Here is a 24,962-nt window from a genome sequence, read left to right as displayed (position 1 = left end):
ACGGTTAGATCAATCGATACATTTTTCCAACTTTGTGACCGTTTTCATACAACTTTTCTGCAGATTTGTGATCCTTTATTCACTTTTAACCCGCCTATGATTATTGCGATATAAAAACAATGAAGCGATTTTGTGTTGTTTTCTTCAAAAACAAAAGTTTTGACAGAAACCAATTCAGTGATTCCTAACTGAAGTTTTGCCTGGTCGAATTATTTCATTGGTTAATTACCTGAAAGGTATTTTGAAATTTTTGGCTGAGTCTGGTTTCTTTTTCATATTGTGTGCTTTAGAGCATATTCTAGTAGTATTGAAAACCATTGCTGCAAACGCAGGATTTATACCAGGCAGATAATCAGTATCTACATCTCCTATCAACTTTCCAAAGAAAATCACCTTGAAAACACCCTCCATTATCAGGAGGTTAGTATAATATTTTTGTGCAGCTCAACTCGTAATAAATTTTAACTTCTAATTTTTTTTTACACTATTCATGTAACTATTGTCGTGACGAAGAATATTTTCTTCCGGGTGTAAAGATGTTCTAAAAACTTGAAAGTTGGGTATTTTTCTTACTGGATTATTATTGATGCGAAACATCCTATTTTCATCAAGAAATGTCCTCTGAACACAACTCGTGAACATACTGAACGAAGGAGACACATTTCGATTCCAGTTATCGACTTTTCCCAGTCACATCCGCTTCATAACTGAACCAATAAATGTCTTCGAAAATATAAAAATATAATATCAGTGAGTCACTTTTTAATTATTGTGAGACTCCTAATGGCGAGTGGCGAATTTCAGTGTCCTCGGCTTTCATAGCCATTATCTGGTCCCGCGTGCAGGAACACCATTAAGGTTCCTTCAACCGTCCTTATTCCATGAATTTACAGTCAAATTAGGAAAATTACTGAGTCTGGCTGGATTATTAACATTGCTTACAGAATGCGTCACTGAATTATTGCTGGCAGAATTGATATGCTTACTTATTGTTCCGTATTTTATAATTCTCTTCTAGCGCAAGCTGGTCGTGTCCTCAATTATTTCCTGAACGTCGTATGAAACAGAATCTATATACTAGTGAAATATTTTCATTCATTTTTTTTCATGGAAATGCATAAATAGGACAGAAAAATGTACTGAACGCTCTAAGAGCGGTACCTGTGTGAAAGTGACGATTCATATTGGATGTAATAATGTGTTCCTTTGCCACATATTTATGACAAAAATTGCTTCTGATGAAATCAAGCGAGATGAATCAATATGACACTTATGTATTAAGATACTAGGTACATATAGAAAATCTTAACACCTTTCGATGTTCCACGGTAACATGTTAGGTTGTGATATTTGGATCTCCAGATGTGAAAATGGCTCTTTTTCCGATAAAATCTGTCGAATTCAGAATATGCTCCATAAATTTGAAAAATATTGTAAAGATCGTCTAATATGACTTTCATGATACTTCAAACGTTGTCGAAATATACACAACTTCCTTCTTCAAAATAGTGTTCGAAGTCTTCAACTCCACATATATATATATATATATATATATATATATATATATATATATATATATATATATATATATATATAATCTAGAAAGGTTAATGCAGTCAAACTGCTGGAGAATGAAAATCAAGAAATTAATAGATAAGTACTCTTTGATCATTCCCATATTGATTTCAATTTAAGATCCACCGGTATACAGCTGTTTCAGCCTATTGGGCATCGTCAGTACCGGGCAGGCGGTCCTCGACTGAAGACAAAATGAGAGAAAATCAAGAAAGTACTTGATGAATATATCTGCGTCAATGCAAGCGAAACAAAAGTGGAAACACCTATTGGTGTGACACCCAAGTCAACTTGCCAAGTTTTTATGTCAGTGTTGGTGGTTTGACCAATCAACCGCAGTTGTCAGTTGATTGAAATGATGCGGCAACTGCGACCCACTGACGTTCTGTGTTTGTCAAATTCAACTTTTTTTTTGAAAAAAATTGAAAGGGTGCGTTTAACAGAAAGTTACTTGAAAAAGTTGTGTCTACGGCAATTTTATATCCATATGCCAAATTTTATGCAACTAGGATGAAGTTAACGTTTTGCTTATTTTTGACAGATATCCCCTTTATTTTAAAAAACAAGTTCGGTTAAATGTCATCAATTCATTTATATAAATGTCATCAATTTATTTATATTTGCACAGCAAATATAAATAAATATATATATATATATATATATATATATATATATATATATATATATATATATATATATATATATATATATATATATATATATATATATAAATCAAAAGAGGAAAATTCGTGGACAGAACACTCAAAAAATAGGGGCAAACCGCGGACACGTGTTTCTGGCTATTGGCCTCATCAGCGCGGTGCAGCCAATTGCAAAGATGGATATATATATATATATATATATATATATATATATATATATATATATATATATATATATATATATGTTTTCGCCTTTGAATGATATTACAAATCATACTTACAGTAAAAATGAGTGAAAAACAAGAAGCGAAAGCTTGGCAAAGTAAAGCAGAGTTTGATTTTTGATATTTTGACTGAGAGACCCTGTTAATCCATTTTACCATACATTTCTCCAGTCGCTAACATTATCCATAAACATGCCTTCAACAAATTTAAACGATATAAGATACAAGAATTACTGATTATTTTCAAAAGAGCAAGATTTGTAATAAAAAGAAGTAAGAAAGAGTCCTGGAAACACTATGTATCAGATATAAAATCATCAACACCAATGGCAGAAGTATGGAAAAAAGTTAAGAAAATAAATAGAAAACAATCTTATATCGGCATTAATCCACTTACTCATGAGGGAAATTTAATGAAGAACAATAGAGATATAGCAGAGACACTAGCTAATAACTTCAAGAATCATTCAAGCAGAATGACCTATGATCCTGATTTTAACCTGAAGAAAGATATGGAAGAAGAAATAAACCCCATCATTATAGACCAACACCATACATCACCCATTAACTCGAATATATTAGAACATGAATTTGAAGACGCACTAATTAGCCTTGAAAACACTTCTCCTGGGCCGGAGGACATACCAGCTGTTTTTCTATAAAAACTACCTGAATCTGCTAAAGCATATCTTTACGAATTTATGAATGACTTATGGAGACAACAGAAATTTCCTACAGACTGGTACAGTCTCTAGTACATACAGACCTATTTCTCTAACTAATAGCCTCTGTAAATTAATGGAAACAATCGTGAATAGAAGACTGGTATGGCATTTAGAATCTCGTATGAACAAAACGGCTTCAGAAAGTACAGATCTACACTAGACAGTATTATAGACCTAGAGTCAGAAATACATGAGGCGTTCTGAAACAAACAAAAATGTATAGCAATAGTTTTTGACTTAAAGAAAGCTCATGACAAGGTTTGGAGGTATTATATTTTGAAAACTTCACAACAATGGAACATCCAAGGTGATATGTTAGCATTCGTCAAAAATGTTCTTGAAAATAGATTCTTTCGAGTCAGAGTCAGTGGAGAACTATCGAATCTGAAAACCCAAGAAAATGGTACACCACAGGGCTCTATTATTAGCGTGACATTATTTCTTATAACAATCAACCAGATAATAGATCATGTAGAACTACCAGTGAAAGCACGACTTTACGCTGATGACCTACTTCTAATTATCAAAGGAAAGAATATTGAAACAATGAGTTCAATACTCCACCATCACCTACAACAGCTAGAACTCTGGTCTGAATCAACAGGACTCACTTTCTCTTCAGGAAAAATAAGATTAATATCCTTTTCGAAAACACACATCAGAGACCGACCAACACTACAACTCTATGGCAAAAATCTGGAATATGTTGACGAAATTAAATTTCTTGGAATGATTTTCGATCAAAAATTAAACTGGAAATCACACATACACCATCTCATCAGAAAGTGCCAAGGAGGTTTGAATTTACTGAGGATGCTATCCAATACAATATGGGGTGCCGACACAACTACACTTATCCGAATCTACAGATCCCTTATCAGATCCAGAATCGACTATGGATCAATAGCATATGCTTCTGCAAACCGGAATCCGAAAACTGGACGTTGTTCAAAGTACAGCACTTCGAATAGCATTGACAGCTCATCGAACAAGCCCAATCGAAAGCTTATCATGCGAAGCAAATGAAATCCCACTAAGGTACCATAGACAATATATGAGTCTATCTTATGCTACTTCTATTGCAACCAAACCAACACATTGTACATATAATAATGTTTTTTCAAGTCGTTTCAAACAAAATTTCACGGGACATCCAAGGACTGACCCTCCTTTTTACGAAAAGATAAACAAATATTCAGAACAATTAGGGTATACACTTCCCTACAATCCCCCAATATGTGACTCCTCTTTATACTGTTTCACAAAAAATGGTACTCTCCCCCAAATTCTACTGAACTTATTCAAACAAAAACTAACCCTTTATGAGAACCATGTAATTCTGTACACCGATGCTTCAAAAACAGATCAGGGAGTTGGGTCAGCTGTTGTATCGCCGGACGAAACATTAAAATACAAGCTTTCCCAAGCCACATGTATATACACAGTTGAACTATTTGCAATACTACAAGCATTATTATTTCTGAAAAATCATCCTGCTGATAGATTTCTAATTGTAACAGACTCTTTGAGTGCTATTAAGGGTACGCAACAGTTATAAACAGACAATCCCATAATATTACTAATAAAAAATGAACTATATAGAATCGAAGAGTTAGGAAAAAAAGTAATATTATTATGGGTCCCATCGCACATTGGAATCGCTGGTAATGAAAAGGCAGATATTGCAGCCAAAGAAGCGATAGACGATCATAGGTCAAGGATAATCACCAAAATAACTCCGTCTGATACGAAAAGATACATCAAGAATATGATAATAAACGAGTGGCAGAGGGAATGGCTCCAGACGAATTCGAAACTAAACGAAATAAAGCCATCCGTTAAACCCTGGACACACCTACCAAAAACCAGAAAACACCAGGTAATCCTCTGTCGACTTCGTATTGGACATACCAAATTTTCGCACGATTTTCTTTCATCACGCAAGGAACAAACTATCTGTGATATATGTGATACAGCAGTAACTGTGTAACACGTTCTTCAAATTTGTCTCAAGTATCAGGAAGCAAGAATGGAATTCTGAATACCGAAAGAACTACGAGAAACTCTTAGTGACACTTGCAGTATTGAAAATATCATGTCATTATTGACAAATATCAATATGTATCATTTAACTTGAACACAATAATCATGTAATGTGAAATGTAACGTGTCGTTAATAACCCTAGTGATTGATGCGCTTATCTTGAAATGAAAAAAAAGTATAATTCATTTGCATAAGGAACAAATAAAATTTGAATGAATATCATGCAATGATTAATTCCAAGTCATGCGTATATTTAAAACAAAATAAAAACTACTCTGAAAAAATGTTTTTATATAATTATTGGTTCAAGACTAGGACTTGAATTTTTGAGAAGAGATAACATTGAATCAAATCAGTGGCGTAGTGTAGTGGGGGCGGGGGATGTGGCGCGCCCCAGGCAGCCCTTTTTAGGGGGCGGCAAAATTTCACAGTAAATAATAAAATGTATTTTGTAAATATTTGAACCATTTCATATTTTAACGCAACTATAAATTCAGACCGATTGAAAAGAACACGGAATTTTTCATTAGGTACTTATTCTGTGACGAATTCGGGGAATCCGCTTTCTTTGAATGATATTTTGTAGCGAATGGTAACACCGTCTATACTGACTTGCGGGGATTTCCCATATTTTATTTTGTGCTTGGATTGTTTATGACTTATTATCAGCGAGAGTGACTTCTATTACATATTTATTAAGTTCAATATTGAATATTACTGAAGTTTTTTCCCAACACCAAATCGTTATTTTTACACCTCGACACGTGTTTCGATCACCAAGTGATCATCTTCAAGAGGAAGATAAAACTAGAAACTACTCAAAACTAAAGCTATTTCTGCTATTCAGGTACATCATACAGGTAGGCAATCAGTAATACCACCCTTACAAGTGTACCAAAATAATTTTACAATTGTACAATTGTAAAATTAATTTAGGGTGGTAGTGTACCTAAATAATTTTACAATTGTAAAATTAATTTGGGTTGGTACACTTGTATGGGTGATATTACTGATTACCTACCTGTATGATGTACCTGAATAGCATAAATAGCTTTTGTTATGAGTAGTTTCTAGTTTTATCTTCCTCTTGAAGATGATCACTTGGTGATCGAAACACGTGTCAAGGTGTGAAAATAACGATTTGGTGTTGAGAAAAAACTCCAGTAATATTCATTACTACACCAAAGGTTCCAAACAGTACATCATAAGTTCAATATTGTTTATTACGTCCCTTTAAGAAAGTACGTGATGACTGTTCAGAGAAAGTTTCATTCGTGTATCTTCAGTTGTTTAGTTCACACTGTTTCGTAACTGTGGTTTTTGTGCAAATGAGTACGTGTTGTGGTATGAAATTATTGGATAACTTAGAGAAAATTTAAATTTTCCGCTACGTGTACCTACATTCAACTGTGTTTTTATTCAAAATCTAACTTGTATAATAATGACTATTATTGCCAAAAAGTTCTCTAGAATTATATTATATGTATAGTATACATTAAATTGAAATAACTAATTAAGAGGGCGACAAAATTGTCTTTCGGCCCGGGCAGCCGATACCCACGCTACGCCACTGAATCAATTTTTTTTTTTGCATATAACCTGTTCATTTGACTAAAATAAAATTTTCAAGTTATTGAAGTAAGTGGAACGGAAAAAGAAATTTGATGATAGGTAATTTTTTGCATAACATATTGAATTATAAGTATTACATCTAAGCCAAACCAATTTTTTAAGATGAGTGTTAATCTCAGATGAAAAAGTGTTTGTTTCCGTGTGTATTGAAGAGTACAAAATAGGAATAGATTGAGAATCAAGTGGAAATTATATTTTTCATAATTATATTTATGAAACTAATCTATCAAATTTTGTGTTGAAATGTGTGTATCAAATGAAATGTTGTATGGGGGTTATCTTCTCGAACTAGAGGGGACTGGCGGATATGTAACTTTTGTACATATCTAGAAAGAGATCGAAAGTATTCCCTGATGAATTAGTATAATTATCATATTGTAAAGAAAATCATATTGTAATAAAATTTGTTCAAATCTTTATAGTTATAGAATCGGTGATACGGTTAGAGCAAAAAGAAGTCAATAATTGATAGTCAGATGGAGGTATATATCCACAACATACATGAAATTTTGTTGAAGTATTGCCACCCGAAGATCCTCAGCTTCGGATTACCACTTTTTTTAACAAAACTTTCAACTGACTTGTTAACAGCAATCAAAGTGCCAGCACTTCCTCTTGACTTAATGCTAGGCGTTGATTAGCGGTCTCGGCAATGAACATATTAATTACTGAATATCACTTCACTATTCAGAACATTGTATGTATCTGTAAGAAATATATTATAGTGATCACAGAAAATGGTACTGGAGTATAATTTGATAGCTTCGATTTCAAACATCGTACATTCTGGTAGTATATAAATAGCTCAGCGAAGGGAACATTCAGTATAAGTTTTATAATGAATAATACAGAAAAGAAACCAAAATTACTGTATTTCACTAGTTCGGACTTCCATTGTCTAATATATGAAATGATTTGAAATCCCTGAAACAACTAAAAAAGAAGAATTAAAAATGAATAGCTGAAAATAACAATTATATTAAGCAAAAATAACCTGAAATGAAATAATAGTGAAATAAAATACAAGTAAAAATAGAACGATTGAACAAAAAAAATAAAATAAAAATGAAAATAAAATAAAGAGTTAAGAGATTCCAAGCCACGTTAGTTCACGACGTTTCGATTGTTAGTATCTACAATTATCTTCGGGTGATGACTGGACTGATTCCTCCGAGAGATGACTATTTATGGGTCGATACTATATCTCTTATCGTTTACGAGATCCCCCATGTACAGAAACGAATTTGAATAGCCCTGTATAACATGTACTGCAATTCTCCAATGGGCTTTCGTTCGTTAGATAAGTTTAGAATAAGTATTGATCAAGATTTTATTTATTTCAACTATTGATTTTACTCTATTCTTCAATTGCTTCACCACGTTCAAACTATCGCCCAGATAGTTTCTGTCGTTTTATATGTGTTTATTGAAGTGTTTTCTATTTCAACTTGTACCTCACCAAATTTATTTATGTCAATAAATATTCATTCATTTACAATAATTTGTGTTTTCACAAATCCTATTATTTTCAGTATATTAACGTTTTGTTCATTACATGTGTTCATCCATATATTTTCATTTCAGACACTGGAAGTCCAAATGTAAACCTTTCTGCCGTCAACTTTCCATTTGGCCCCGTATATTAAATGACTCTTGAAATTGAATTCCTAACAAATATCCACGTGTATTGAAAACTTGCACTGAATGGTTTCACAGTCAAATCAAGACTGCAATCGAAGGAATTTTAATATTCTATCATCTCATCCAATATGAATATATAATATTTGACTGATCGAATCAAATCACGATTTCAATTTGGTAACGATGCAGTCATGTCAGATGAAATTATTCCCGCTTTGGTTATGGATGGAAATTCAGAATAAAGTCACGTTCGACCTATTGACACCTTATTTATCGACGCTGCAGAACTACCCCACATCCATTAAAATCGCTCAAATGAAATACCAAACTTGGTGCGGTAATCTAATGCTTCTGTTTGTGGCTTTGAATATCCGGTTCAATTTCAAGCTTCCTATCACTTGTATTTTTTCTTCTGTGGCAATATTTGAAATTTTACTTTTCATGAATCTATATAATAAATTTCGAGAAGATGTGAATAGTATCAATAACAGGTTCAGCAAAATTCATATGGTCCTCAAAATAATAAGTTTTGCAAAATATGTATAGAAGAATAAATCTCTTTTTAAGAAAATCCGTTTTTCCGTTAACCAGCTGTCGCACTCCTACGAACGACCACCCTCAGAAGTCAAAACTAAGGATTAACGAGGTATTACCTTTTAACGTGTGATTCCTAACACGGGTTGAACGATAGCAAGTGAAAATCGATCGTTCAGACTAGGACTTGAACCACCGACCAACACGGCAGTCGATTCGAGTGAGTGAACAAAGCACCCACGTTGAACCGCCTGGCTACTGACTGATAATTTTCTCACTTTATGGTTCATGAAAAAATCAATTTCTGAATGACGCTTTTCTAGATGAGGCCTGAAGTGGATTACAATATTAATAGTGAAAACAGTATAACTGGTATAGGAATGCATGCTTTCACGGCTGGCGTCAATGTTTCGATTGGCTTCCAGGTTTTGCCGTGGTTTTCTTTGGTTATAATCTCCAAACGTTTTAACTGCAACTGTGGCAGTCATTTTCAGTGGCGTGGTCGCAGTACTCTTCTTGATATGTCAGTTGACACGTCAGGAAGTGAAGAATCCTGCACTGACACCTGTCGGATATAATCCAACGCCCTTCATGGTATTAGCCAGGGGAATATTTGTTTTATGATAGGTGTCAGTCCATTAACTAACAGTGAAGGTGAGTTGAGACTGACCTGAACGGATTTTTCTTGTAGATAATTTGATAGTGAATTGGGTATACTTAGAATAGATTGCACCGAAAAATTTCTGGCCTAGGTTTCCTACCAAATTACAACGTGGAATCTATAAATAACATGATTTTGAATTGTCTGCAGATTTTCTTATACCCAGTATCAGAAAAAAACTTCAGGTAAATTATTATCTGACAGTGAACAAACTATTTCAAAAGTACCTTCATAACAAAACAAACACTTTGAATTGGTTTTGCTTTAATACTGAACGTACCAAATACCAAAAACTTTCTCTCGACAAAACAGGAGACAAAATGCAACACTATTTATGACTGGAAATTAGTGAAATGATAGTATGATCGTTTTCCGTACTGTCATCACAAAAGCAGACTTGTCACTACCAGTTTGATGAAGTCGTTACTTTACACGAGAAATGCGTGTGTTTTCGTTTCCAAAAATTCAAATAGATGTTGATGTAGAATTGAAAATGAAAATGACCATCCGTGTAAGTGATGAATGTTTCAGTAATTATTAAACGATCAGATAAAAGTCTAATTGATGAAATACTTTGAAATAATTTTTCTTGTAATTGTTCTTATACATAATTCAATTTATAGCATGTCTTCAAGTATGCCCACTTAGTTCATATAAAGTTAATCCTACTGCGGCAGATTTTATGAATAGCATAGCGTTGACAGTCAGCGACGACTGGTATGGTTGAAGTACACGATATTGTGAACATTTAAAACTGGCGGCACTCTCAAAGGCCAAAAAAAGTAATACATAGAAATGAACCGGCTGTGAAATAGTCCTCGTGGACAGCAGAATTGACGGTTCGTATTTTACTAACCGAGTTTTATGATTGGCTGAAGAGTCATAAAATTAAATTTAAAGTCATGTTACGGTGACGAATAGAAATCGGAAAATGCGGGGATAATTATCGCCGTCGTGTTCAGTTCAGGAACTGATCGCGATTTCAGTGTTTTGTATTCGATATTGGTGCAGTTATGATTACTTGAAATTTTTTTTATCTATTTAAAATGTGGCGTCGATGAACAAATACTAATAGTAATAACAAGTGTGATAACAACGCAAACTTTCAGTGTAGTGATTCCAATAGCGATGGTGAACAATGCGAAAAAGAAACAGATATCACTGAATAAGATTCGGATGCATTTGAATACTGTAACACAGAGAGTATATTTCAATGTATATAAGGATCTACATCTCAAGTTTGCTTCCAAAGGAAACAAAATATTACAAGCATCATCAGATTTGACCGAAATTCCTTTATTTACTGTACGTAAAATAGTCAAAAACAAACCTTATGAACGCAAGAGGCGATGTGATATGGGATTACCCAAACCTTCAGATATTCATCTAACAAAATGATTGAATGATAATAAAGAAACTGGATTTGGATTTAGAATAACAAACAAACGTCAAGCAGTTATGGAAAGTAAAAGAATAGCGAAATTGCGTAACAAATGCTTAGAACAAATAACTAAATATAGACAAGAACAACGGCAAATTTTTTAGTTGGACGAAACTTGGTATGACATGCACTCACGACACAGTTACGAAAGGATGGACTGATGGTTCGAGAATGTGTACCAAGTACTCTCTTGGTTTTTTCTCATTTTGTCTTCAATCGAGGACCGCCTGCCCGGTACTGACGATGCCCAATAGGCTGAAACAGCTGTATACCGGTGGCTCTTAAATTGAAATCAATGTGGGAATGATCAAAGAGTACTTATCTATTTATTTTTTGATTTTCATGGAATTATTTTCCAGCAGCTTGACTGCATTAACCTTTCTAGATTTTATATATATATATATATATATATATATATATATATATATATATATATATATATATATATATATTTATATATATATATACATATATATAGATCGCATATATAGATCGCAGTCGCAGTTATATATATATATATATATATATATATATATATATATATATATATATATATATATATATACTTGAGATTATTTTTTATAAAATATTGTTATTCGTCAGACCGTTATTCATACCATGCGTGCAGGATTCAAATGAACGAGTCTGAGAATAGAACGTTAAAATGCCAGAGTGACATCTGTCAATTGATAAAACTTATATACTCTCACTAGGAGTACCAAGTGTACTCTAGTGTATAATGTAAAATTTATGTTTGGTGAAATTGTTATGAAAGATTAAATTTAAGATATATTATACAATGGAATTGTTTAAATTGATATTGTTTTTTTGTAAAAGCTTTTATCTAGAGTCAATAAGTAGGAATAAATTCCACTCAAGTGATTAATGTCTGTTTTTTTTATTCATACAATTGTTATTTTCAAAAATGTAAGACATTTCCAGAAAGGACCTCTTAACTGAGGTTGATTCAGTGGCTAATACTTTCATTGAGTTATAATTCATAAGGTGGTCCAACTTATTCACATGGTCTGCTAAAGAGCATCTTTCTGGATGTAATCTACAGTCACTTTTGTGCGAAGTAATTCTAGCACCTAATGATCGTGAAGTTTGGCCAACATATATCTTATCACATGATTGACACGGAATACTATACACAACATTCACTTGGTTTATTAGAGGGACCTTGTCTTTGACTTTGCTATGGATTGATTCAATGGTAAGTACCGTTTTATTGGCTATTTTAATGTTAGGTAAATTTTTGAAAAATCCTAGATAGTTTGGGAGTGATCTCCTTGATAAAAGGTAAGGATGTAAAAATGAATTGGACTGGAGCATCACTAGTTATATTGTCATTGACAGGGAGGGTTAAATTGGAAGTTAAATTATAGTTTTCCAGAGATGTTGGTGTACTGAACAAAATATTATTTATCAAACGATAAATTATCAAGCATTTAGAATTGTGTATCAAGTTTCATCTTCTCTAATGTATCAACATTTTTTCTTCAACATCAATGTAACCATCCTCACATAAGATGTAAGTCATGAACAATTAATATTTTTGATTTTACCTTAAAATATATATATATATATATATATATATATATATATATATATATATATATATATATATATATAAAAATATATATATACCGTCAGAAGTCAGCTTAAGACGTGTTACATTCAGACTGGGAATCATCACATTCTAAAGAGGAAAGTTTGAAAGCCAATCTTTCAGAATATTCAGAAATGGATAAATTAAAAAATTCGGGTCATTTACTGAATAACCAAATAGAATCAAATAATACCCTTTTACTGAATATTTTTTTCAATGTGGAAATGGGTGCTCAACTGATACATAAACTCAGGTAATTTCTTTCATTACATGTTTATTTGAATAAGTTTGTGAAATGTATTCTCTTATTGGTTCAGTTTCAAACACAGGTTCACATTTTTAACGTTAATTGGTTGGGTGAAATTCGAGTACCCCTTATTGTAAAAATATAAATGGAGCATTAAATATTTAGATTTGAGTTAGTATAGACACACCTGAAGAAGCTATTGCATAACGAAACATGTATTGCATTTTTGTGAATCTGTGTAGTAAAAATATCATGATAAAGTGTTTCTTGAATAAGTTATGGATTTTCATCAAGTATCGACCGATTCTATCACATATCAGAATCAATTATAAGAATTATTCATTCACAGTCACGAACTATTAATTTGTATTTAAAATATATGTCATAGAATTGAATCAGATACCATTCACAGGATTGCTACGCAATTTAATGAATGAAAAAGATGAAATTGCACTTACATGAAATACTGTTATTCCCACTGGTAGACATCCGATGTTTCGTCGTAAGGCAATTGCCTTATCAGCTCTTCAGAACCAAATCTGAATAACATTATGAGGAAAAAAACCCAATTAATTCATGAAATCATGACACAAATGAGTAAATCTACTCATGTCATCGATGACAGTGTGTAATTAAATCCATTCGCATATTTGATGAAATCCCAGCTATAGAAATCTTGTTGGAAATGAAAGGAGTATATGTATTTTTAGGAGAGAATAATTTTTGTGAAAAAAATGTTTTGGCTTTCTGCTTCTCCACCTTCTCACAAACAACGTGGAAATCTTCCGAAGAAAGGAAGGGATTAATCAATTTCAAAAACATAACTCTATTATGGAGAAGTAAAAAGCCAAAACCTTTCCTCTCGAAAAATTGATCTCTCCTTAAAATATAACCCCTTCAATTCATGAAATATTTTCAACTAAATTGTTTGATTCATTTCAGAAACACTACCCGTTGTTATTTTGGAATATTAGCCGATATTCTAATATTCCTTTTGGGATATTTGACCATCTCTTGGGCAGATTTTCTATGCAACATTCTCGGCAGTAATAGGAATTATACGTTAATTTCTTTCCTGCACATGATTCAACCATTGCGAGTTATCGTTCATTGGGATTCGACAGCTGATTTACCTATAAAAAACATTTCGAGTTCTTATTTCACAATGATGTTCATTCACACCATTCAAAGTTTGATGGTAGCAAAGCATCCTTCGACGCTTCAAAATGTGATGGAACCGAGAATCTACACATTTCTAAACTATAATTGGGAAAAACCATCGATGTATTATTCCTTCCAAGACAAAATTGAATTGAAATAGTTTTCAACAATGAAATATCCCACTGGTAAAACAAAACTCTTCATCTATTCTGTACATTTCAAATATTCTGATTGTATATACACAGTCATAAATTTACATGTCTGATTACGTTTTTCTATACAATTTCAAATATGTGTCTAGGTGAAAAACGCGATAGGTTTTGAAGTGCTGGACCCAATTCTTGGCTCAATTTCCCCAAGGAGTGAAACGAAGTCTTTTCTGTGCACCTGAACCTGAAATCGGATAAAGAATGAATGACAGCGGGAAATATTTATCATTGTCGATGTGAGTTGAAAATAAAAATAAGATTCATGTTTTCAACGAGAGAATGAGTAGCACTAGCAATATTGATTCTGTCCTGACAAACTGAACAGTTATCAACAACTATGAATAGTCGAAAAAATTTGACATGTAGCTTGAGAATAACCATATGATACCATCCTAACTAGCAATTTTATATTTTATAATAGTTGCAAAAACGTTCCATAGAAAGAAATTATAAAACTGTATTTCTTTCAGAAATGTTTCCAATGTGTTTACAAAATAGCTATAAGTAGGAAATCAGCACTATTTTATAAAATATATAGTATATATTATAAACTACAAAACCTTTTATGAATATTTCGACAGTTACTATAACATTTTTCAAATACTCTCAAGAAGTAGCTTTGTAAAGATACTTATAAAATAATTGAAATAAAATTAGTAAATTTTTCATAAAAGAGGCGAGCTACTTCCTGTTGTGTTCAGGTTTCATCTCCGTAACCAATAATTTGTAAAACTGTTATTTTATGCATTTCTGTTAATCTTACCGTTTCTCAGACTTGAAGTTAACGAACTTCAAACTCAAATTAAAATGCTGACAACAAATATAACATACAAAACAAGTTGACAAGGCGTTTCAAAATAACGTTGCCACAAAAATTATTAACAGTTTTTAAAGGATACCATCTTAAAAAAACCTTGCTACGGTTTTTACTCACTTTCTTATTATCAATACCTCGACATGAAATAAGTTTTGAGTATATTGCATTAAGTTTTGAGTGTATTTTATCGAATTTCAGTTACCACAAGATTTTAATTTATTTTATCTTAATTATTGCTATAAACTTGAAAGCGATAACATTTTTTAATATAGAATGAAGAGATCTTTCAAACGATATATCACAAGCTTATACATTCCATCAAAAAAATTGGGGGTTGTAGGGAAGAATGTGCATGAACGAGCCAGGATTTGAAAGAGCCGATGTAATTTTCTACCACTTACCAAAATCTTACCATAATTTGATTTTAATGTTTGTATGGCAACACTGATTGGCTGTTATCCACAAACATTTAACAGTTCTGCGAAAACGAATGGCGTCGGTACACCACATCAAAGATTTCAGGACCAAAAAGTAATTTTTTTTGCGTTCACTCAATTTGTTTTACAAAGAAAAGTGCAGCATGAGTTGATAAAATTGATATGTTGTATCGTTAGGCATATATTTATCATTATTTTGCGATGATATTGATGTCATAATGTTTACGCGAAATAGCTGTAATTTGATGTTACAACTTAAATGACAAAATGTTTTGAAAGAGCCACTTGTGGAGGCTTTGAAAGAGCCGACACCAGGATTCAGCACTGTTTCAGCTCCTCCTAAAATCATCGCTGAAAAAGGGTCAAAACCAATTGGACAAATTACTTCTGCTGATATTTTCACCTCATTGTAGCCATAGACTCCAACCTCTGGATGTTGCAGTTGACGGGCCTTTCGAAACATGATATTGAATAGTTATGAACGAGTGGATTGTGATTTGAAACTGATAAATAACTGATTTTCACAGAAATGAGTAATTTTACAGTTCGATAAGATTTATATAACAGATAAATAGTTTATTAAGTGATTTTTATTTGCTCAAAGACTGTTTTTTTTGTAAAGAGAAACACGGCTCTTTCATAGCACATGCCCAGCTCTTTCATACACATGTTGCTTTGAAAGACCCGATTTCCCCCTTTTTCTTCAAGTTGCCATAATACTAATTTCTGTCATGGTATCTCATTTTATTTTGATTGGATAACTATGACTATCAAACTAATTATTCACAAAAAGCAATTTTATTCAATAACCATCACCTGACGTTAATTTTTTTTAATGTTTTTCAAAACTGGCTCTTTCATACACACTCTCCCATACCTGTAATTCGACGGGAGCTGAAGATAGGGTAGCATTTTCCGGTTGAAGTATATCAAATTATAATTTAAATTTGAAGTGTTTCGGGATTTTTTGAAATATCGTAACCAAAATAATGAACTCATTCCATTTGGCTTTTATACACTGAATAATAAACTAACAGATAGAAAATTTGAAGTCATTTTAATAATTTCACTTTTGTACTTATAAAACCTTTAAACACATTGTTTGTGCTCCATTTTTCATTAATGTTTTTGGAAAAAATATTATTTACACTGTCAAGTACTCTGATTGGAAAAAGTAAAACGCTGACCGCTTTCTTCAAACATTTATTTCTGAATGGCCAGCGATATGACCTCGAATCGCATTCGGGATTTTTATACTCCGGTATGCGAGTTTTTATTGTCATTAGAAAAACTTGTGAATATATCACATATACAAAAATTTACTCTGTTTACGTATTAATGTTCTAGTCGCAAACTTAACTCAGTTTGTTCTAAATAATATAATCTCATAAGATTTATGCACTTTTTACTATAAATATTACTATATGTGCGGTATTTCATATTTTAAACTCTTCTAATGTTAGTATGCCGAATTGCTATCATTTTAAAATGGCGTCATTTATTAAAATAATATATACAATCATAATTATATATAAATAATTCAGCTACTATAATACCCCTTTGAAACTGTTAAAAAACACTTTGTTCTAGGAGTGATGGTACTGCGACAGAGTCGTACTATTTTCAAACCCGTAAATACCTTCAAAAGTTCTTGTATGAGGACAGGATTTCTCATATATAGTATGGATAAATATCATCTGTCGGGATGTTTCCACTAAGAAGGTTCTCTCATTGATAATAAAGGCGGAATAGAATTTTGAGCTAGTGATTTGAGGGTATGTATTATATATATATATATATATATATATATATATATATATATATATATATATATATATATATATATATATATATATATATATATATATATATATATATTCTGTTCTCAGCAAGAACAAAATTGAAGCACTAGGTTACGTGGACCTTTAAACGAACTACTTCTCTTAATTTTTTTCCAATGACAAATATTACACAATATTATTGGGTATATAGTGATTGGGACGCTAGTCAAATAAAAATGTCAAATCATACTTCATTACACGACTTCTAAAATCGATGTGGTTTTTCTCAAAGGTTGCATTTTATTATTGGCGACAGCAAATATATATATATATATATATATATATATATATATATATATATATATATATATATATATATATATATATATATATATATATTCACAAAAGCAATTTGATTTTGTAACAGTTATTTTAATGTTTTGGAATTTTAGTAAATATACCATACTATAAAATAGTTGATAATCATTAAAGTAACAATATGGTAATGAAAAAAAATTGTGTTTGAAAGCATTCCAATAAAATAGTTTCATTAAAGCCACCGAAAGCAGTTTTAAAATAAGCTTGAAATATATTTACAAAGATCATACAAACCTAGCAGAAAAGTGTTATAAAATTTCTAGAAAATGATTCACTTTTGAAGGAAAATATGTTTTGTCTACTCCCTCCATTTGAAACTAATCATTACGTGTTTGACAGCAGGTAGGTAATGACTCATTTAGAATACACATGTTTTCTGAATTAATGGTGGCTACTTCCATAAAAAATTGAAAAACATGATCATATATGTGAGTTTTGTTATTTCCTGTTGATGAAATGAAGTCTAGTATTGATTATTTAAAACTGTTTATACTTTTTAACATTCGTAATGATCGTAATACATGTAACTATAACGAAGACGCCGCCATTACTAACTTTTTAACAGAACAGCATCAATTGACATAAGACGGATAAGACAGTGTGTCCAAAATGCTAACTCTTACACACCCCTACAATTTAACGAACTAAATATTCCTAGCATAATGGGTACCTGCCCTATGAAAAAACACAAAATTGAGAAGAAGGTTACATAAACAACAAATATCATTTGTAACCAAAAAATTCAACAAGTTTGTTAAATTGAACAATATGTAAACCTTTGGTCAATAAATCAGTTTCTTGAAGTTCTGATTCAACATTCATTAATTGTATCAATCCTTCACAAAGTACATCTTGCACAAAACTGATTCTTATATCAATGTGTTTCAATTTATTTTCACATTTACTTTGTTTAGCTATGTGGATAACACTTTGATAATATTCATTAATTTGGGTAGGAATAACTTGTATTAAATCAAATCCTAAGTCTATCAACATCTTTTGTAACCACATCACTTCTAAAATTGTTATGCTTGGTGCAATAATCTCTGCTTCACAAGAAGATAAAGCTACACAGTTTTGTTAACGAGACGACCAAGTTTCCGAAAACTTTGATTACAAAACCAGTCGTAGACTTTCTTGTGTTTATATCACTGGCCCAATCAGCATCACTAAAACCTTCAAGAATATGAGACGAATTACATTGGTACACTAATTTCAAATCTTTAGTCTTCTTTAAATATCTAAGTACACGTTTCAAATGAGTCCAAGTCTCCTCTGTCGGTTGAGATTGAAAACGACTCAGATACGATACCGAAAAAGAAGTATCTGCACGAGTAGTCACAGTGAGAGAGGTTAAACAATCAATAAGCTCACGATACAGCTTCACGATACGGCTTCAAGTTTCAATTTCAAGTTTGGTTTTATAGGAGTAGGTTTCACTTCACATTCAAACATGTTGAACTTGTTCAGGAGTCTCTCAATGAAATTGGTTTGCCTTAGTTTCAAAATTTGATTTTCAATGTCACGTTCAATGTTTATTTCTAAAAAAAACTTGGTTTCGCCCATGTGTTTCATATCAAAATTTGTAGATAATGATGATTTAACATTGTTCATTTCACTCATGTTATTACCAATAAACAATATGTTATCAACATAAACAAGGACTAAGTGGGTTTCCCATTGTGAGACCTTTGCAAGATGAGTAGAACTTGTCATTGAATTGGAAGTAATTCTGTGATAAACATACCGTAAGCAAGTCTAATATTTCATTTTTCACTACTGGATTGATAGAGTTTTTGTCCAATAGATTCTCAACCAAAGTAATCGTTTCATTCGGGGGGATACTGGGAAACAGATTCTTTACATCGGAAGAAATCAATTTGGCATTATCCGGGAGAGTAAAATCTTGAATTTCATTGATCAGATGGTATGAATTCTTCAAACTGAATTTTGATTTGAAATTGGTGTGGTTTTGAATAATTGCAATGAGTTTTTCGGATATTTCAACTGAAGGAGCTGTGACAAAAGAAACTACCGGTCTTATCGGGTAGTTATCTTTGTGTAATTTAACCAATGAATACAATTTCGGTGGTTGTGGATTCATGACTAACGATCGAAATTTTTCCTTTTCATCCATGACACAATGAATATTTTTGAAAGTTTCCTTGACATCTTTCTGATATAAATGGGTGGGGTCGTTTCTGAGACTATCGTACATGCCAGCATTTAGAAAGTCTAAAATCTTCTCCACGTATTCTTCTTTGTTCATGGCTATGACCGTTTTTCCTTTATCAGCTCGCGTAAAAACAATGTTATTTTCTGCCGATTTCTCTTTTATGGATTTCACTAGTTTTTAACCCAGAGAAGGAAATTAGATGTTTTAATTCGGAGCAAGCCACCAACGAAAAAGAAAAAGGCCAAAGACAGTGAACTATTTTCACATCATAGGTTCTTTGACAGATTTGTCAATCTCACGAACACTAGTTTCACAGAACAGGAAACTCATCTATTAGAAAAAGGTCTCAATTACAATATCAAACCCAACATGAATTCGACAAATTTAGAAGTCTTGGGAATTGATACAGATATCGCGTTGATGGGGACATGCTACGCCAATAAACATATTGTTGTAGAAATTTTGAAATCTGAAAAGATGCATAAAGGTAGGTTCAATCCGGAATTGAAACTATACGAATTGAAACAGGACGAATCTATACATTTTCTGGATTTGACAATAGCAAAAGTTAACAACAAACATGATTTTTCAATTTATCGTAAACCGGCATATTTATACAGATATTATCATTCATAATTCGTCCACTCACCCATATCAGCATAAGGTAGCAGCTTTCAACAGTATCATCCACAGACTGATAAATGTACCCTTGTCAGAAGCGAATTTCAATAAAGAACTGAATATAATAAAGCAAACAGCCGTCAACAATGATTATGATAGTGGTTTGATACATTCTTTATTATCAAAGTCAAGCTTTGAAAGAAGTTTACACAATTCGAAGAGAAGAGGATAAAAGTTATAAAACCTCAACCTACTTAGGCCAACCCACTACAAATATTTCAGATTTTCTGCACAGCAAAGGTGTAAATACGGCTTTCAAAACCAACAACAACTTGAGCATGCACATCAAGAATAACAAAGATAAAAGTTCAGTTTCAGAAAAATCAGAAGTGTATAAATTATCGTGTGGGTCATGTCCGATGTTTTATATAGGTCAAACTGGAAGACCGTTCAAAACCCGCAAAAAGGAACACAAATATAGTTTTCAGAACGGAAAAGTAAATTCCACATATGCCAGTCATCCAATCTCAGAGGGACATGAGTTCAACCATGAATACAAACCCCTCCATTTCCAGAAGAAAGGTTTGAAACTTAACCTGTTGGAGAGTATGGAAATAAACAAATTCAAAAACTCTCACCATCTTATGAACGATCAAACTGACTTGAATAATTCGCCATTAGTTCAGGTATAATTTTTCAGGTAAATTTATCACACTAGGTTATAGTATATAAGGTTGTCATTTAGAAGTAACTCTCAGTTATGCTTGAAGAAGCTATTGTATAGCGAAACACGTGTCGCGGTTTTCGTAAAACCCTTATAGTGAAAATCATAGAATAAACTTTATCGATTAGTTTTTAAGTAACTTTTAGTTTACGATTGAGAAAGATTTTGTATAGCGAAATACGTGTCGCGGTTTTTGTAAAACCCTTTAAAGTGAAAATCATACAATAAACTGTATTAATTAGTTTCAATGTGAATGTTCATCAAGTATCGGCCAGTTCTATTCAATTATGAAAGATGAAACTCCAAAACTTCAATGTTCAGACTTAATCTATCATATACCATGCTCCAATTGCAATGGAGAATATGATAGATAAACAAAAAGATTATTGAAAGGTAGAATAATATTTCATTAAAGTCATTGTAGATGACGACCAAAAAAATATGCTCTAAGTAATCAAGTAAATAAAGAAGGTCATTTTATGGATTTCAATTCCATGAAAATGTAAGCGACTGAACATAAAAATCAGAAAAGACTCTTTTTAGAGATGGCTTTCATCTCACAATCACCTTCATGCTTTGATGAAAAAAACTTATATCAACGATTCAAGTGAAATATATTCATTCCTATCGCACTCAGATCAAGGAAACTTCCAAAACATTTCTAATGATTTTTCAAATTTTCAATATGTATTCAAATAAGTGCTTCAAAATTACTTAAATTTCGAGTATTATTTCATATTGTGAAATTCAGAAAATTTAAATATTTCAAAAATAATACAAAAAATCTTTAAATTCAATCAAATAAGAGTTAGGATACCTGTCAATTTTTTCCTTTGGTTGTTTTACGATACAATCCAACTCAGTGATCTTTGAATCTGGATTTTGAGTTGCCTCAACTGAATATATTGGCAAAACTGTTGAATTTTGACCTTGATGTAAAAAACAAGCGTTTTTTTAGGTTGTTCTCTCCAATAAATCTGAATCATTAATATAGGCATTTTCAACATGTTAATTTTACAGTATACAGGGCTTTTCATGATGAGCGTTAATTAGCCGTTTCTGACAAACTATTCAACGGATCAACCCGAAAAGTTCACAGTATGCATAAATCAATGTGACCTACATGCCTAAAACATTTCAGATGAAGCGGCGTTGTCGCTTCTACTATAAAGTAGCGGCTTCTTTGATTTTTCAAATGGAACATCCCGTATATAATATCATATTATGATTCATTATCACTCTGTCAACAAATTCATATACTATTTCCCTATACCTATCCATTACCGTTTAGAAGATATAAATTAATTTCGATATTTTTTTTACCAAACATGAACTTTTATAAATGCTGATAATCTTGAACACTCTTGCACTAAAACGATCGAATTTGAAATGGAGTAGAGTGATACTATGAGGATCTCCACTCCGAGTCATATTTTCATTTGCCTCATACAGGGTCTTCAAAAAATGCAGATACTTTGATCTCATGAAAAAATGAGTGGAACGCGATTTTTTCAAATGGAACACCCTGTATATTTCCACATTTTTGACCTCTACATCCAATTTTAGATTAACTTTGTTCAGATAATACTATTTCTATTTTGAACCGTTTTCGGGATAAACTGTTTCAAACGGAAACTGACGTGGTTTTCTGGCTCGTTTTTTTGAATTCAAGAGGATGAACATTTCCTTGACAATATCATATGAACAGATGAGGCCAATTTCACAAAAAATGGAGTTTTCAATAGACACAACAGTCATTATTGGGCGCCAGAAAATCCTCATGTTGTCCGCCAAAGGGGTTTTCAAGAAAGATGGCAATTCAATGTATTTTGTGCCATAAAGAATGAGTCAATTTTTTATATCGAGTTTTATGATGATAATTTGAATGCATCAAAATATGAAGATTTACTGAGGAATGAATTCAAATGATTTCAACTAATAAATCAGGAAGAGAACGTGTATGGTACCAAATGGATGGTGCTCCATCCCATAATTCTCATTCAGTCAGCGAACCTTTAACCGAAATCTTCGAAGACAGATGGATTGGTAATAATGGACCTTTTCGTTGGCCTCCTAGAACACCAGATGGCAATCCATTAGATTATTTCGTGTGGGGTTCCATTAAAAAATGGTTAACTCTACTCCAATAACAACAATGGAAGATGTGAAATCGAGAGTTACAACTGCTTTCAATAGTTTGACTCCAGACTTGATCAGAAGCGCTACACATGACAATCTTTTGAAGAGATTACATGTTTGTTTAAGTAGAGGTGGAGATGTGTTTGAACATATTCGTTAATAAAACTATTGTTTGAAGAGAAGTTTCATTCGATGGTTGGGGAGTATTTTGATAATTATTTTTTCATTGTATTATCTGTGACTAATTGAGAAACATCAAACGAAATCTGTTTTACAAAAATGATTGATGAACAAGAAAACCATGTCAATTTCCGTTTGAAACAGTTTATCTCGAAAATGGTTCAAAATAGAAATAGTATTATCTGAACAAAGTTAATCTAAAATTGGATGTAGAGGTCAAAAATTTTGAAATATAAAGGGTGTTCTATTTGAAAAAATTGAGTTCCACTCATTTTTTCATGAGATCAAAGTATCTGCATTTTTTGAAGACCCTGTATGAGGCAAATGAAAATATGACTCGAAGTGGAGATTCTCATAGTATCACTCCACTTCATTTCAAATTTGATCGTTTTAGTGCAAGAGTGTTCAAGATTATCAGCATTTATAAAAGTTCATGTTTGTTAAAAAAAATATCGAAATTAATTTATATCTTCTAAACGGTAATAGATAGGTATAGGGAAATAGTATATGAATTTGTTGACAAAGTGATAATGAATCATAATATGATATTATATACGGGGTATTCCACTTGAAAAATCTAAGAAGCCGCTACTGTATAGTAGAAGCGACAACGCCGCTTCGTCTGAAATATTTTAGGCGTGTAGGTCATATTTATTTATGCATACTGTGAAATTTTCAGGTTGATCCCTTAAATAGTTTGTCAAAAACGGCTAATTAACGCTCATCATGAAAAGCCCTGTATAGCACTAACGACTCTCATTATTGCTTTTACATATTTTACTACATGCCATTGTCACAAACTTTCTCCAGAGGAGTTACATTTTCTACATAAGTCAGTTTAAAATATTGATCGAAAACATCATTTTGAATTGTCTTAGAAATTAAGGCATGAATATCAAATTTTATCTGATGTACCTATGAGAAGTATTACCCATGTTGAAATTCACTTTATTTACCAGTCATCATATAACTTCTGAGTTGTTCAGTAGCAGTTAAGTTGCAAACGAAACAGAAATTGTGCAACAGATTGAAGATCGATTCGGGAATCATAAGTAACACTTCAGTGGGCGGTTTGGACTCAAGAGGATCACGTATGAAGCAGTCGATAGAGATAAAGCAAACACTATTTTTGTTTCCTAATAGCTAGGAGCTGCTTCATCCCCAGACCGGTAAAAACGTTCAGAAATAGAAAGAAATAAACTTACATCTCGGAAGAAACGCTCGAGAAACGTACGGTGTGGGATAATTGAAACGAGAGGAATATGTTTTGTTGTAGTCTATTACTCGCATTGGAAACATGCGGGAAATGTTCAAGTTAATGACTCATCAAATTATTATTCT

The 24,962-nt window shown here is 32.2% G+C and overlaps 1 protein-coding gene across 4 annotated transcripts; it reads right to left on the bottom strand.

Moving 5' to 3' along the window:
• Window positions 1-14,344: 14,344 nt before the first annotated feature.
• Window positions 14,345-24,714, bottom strand: LOC111511974 (uncharacterized). Of its 4 annotated transcripts, none has more exons than XR_012464674.1 (2): window positions 24,553-24,714; window positions 14,345-14,552 (listed from the first exon to the last, which is right to left on the bottom strand). XR_012464674.1 is itself a non-coding variant. In XM_074171756.1 (2 exons), the coding sequence occupies exons 1-2, from the start codon at window positions 20,048-20,050 to the stop codon at window positions 14,457-14,459; spliced, it is 618 nt and encodes a 205-aa protein (XP_074027857.1). In that variant the 5' UTR covers window positions 20,051-20,471; the 3' UTR covers window positions 14,345-14,456. The 4 variants fall into 4 exon arrangements, 1 of the variants encoding a protein (XP_074027857.1); XR_012464675.1 differs by lacking the exon at window positions 24,553-24,714 and adding an exon at window positions 16,500-16,840; XR_002723006.2 differs by lacking the exon at window positions 24,553-24,714 and adding an exon at window positions 15,132-16,488.
• Between the last annotated feature and the right edge of the window lie 248 nt (window positions 24,715-24,962).

Source organism: Leptinotarsa decemlineata, unplaced genomic scaffold, assembly GCF_025532065.1.
Source record: "Leptinotarsa decemlineata unplaced genomic scaffold, Ldec_3_MD MMD2_tig00000035_RagTag_RagTag, whole genome shotgun sequence".
In the NCBI taxonomy this organism is placed as follows: Eukaryota; Metazoa; Arthropoda; class Insecta; order Coleoptera; family Chrysomelidae; genus Leptinotarsa; species Leptinotarsa decemlineata.
Note: the sequence above shows the minus strand (reverse complement) of the source record. Positions and strands in the feature narration are given on the sequence as shown.

Excerpts from the sequence above, each read along its gene's own strand:
- LOC111511974 (XM_074171756.1), bottom strand. The coding sequence starts at position 20,050 with ATGAACAAAGAAGAATACGTGGAGAAGATTTTAGACTTTCTAAATGCT. Across the intron at positions 14,553-19,528 it reads AAATATTAGACTTGCTTACG|GTTCAGGTGCACAGAAAAGA; the intron begins GTATGTTTATCA and ends ATCCGATTTCAG.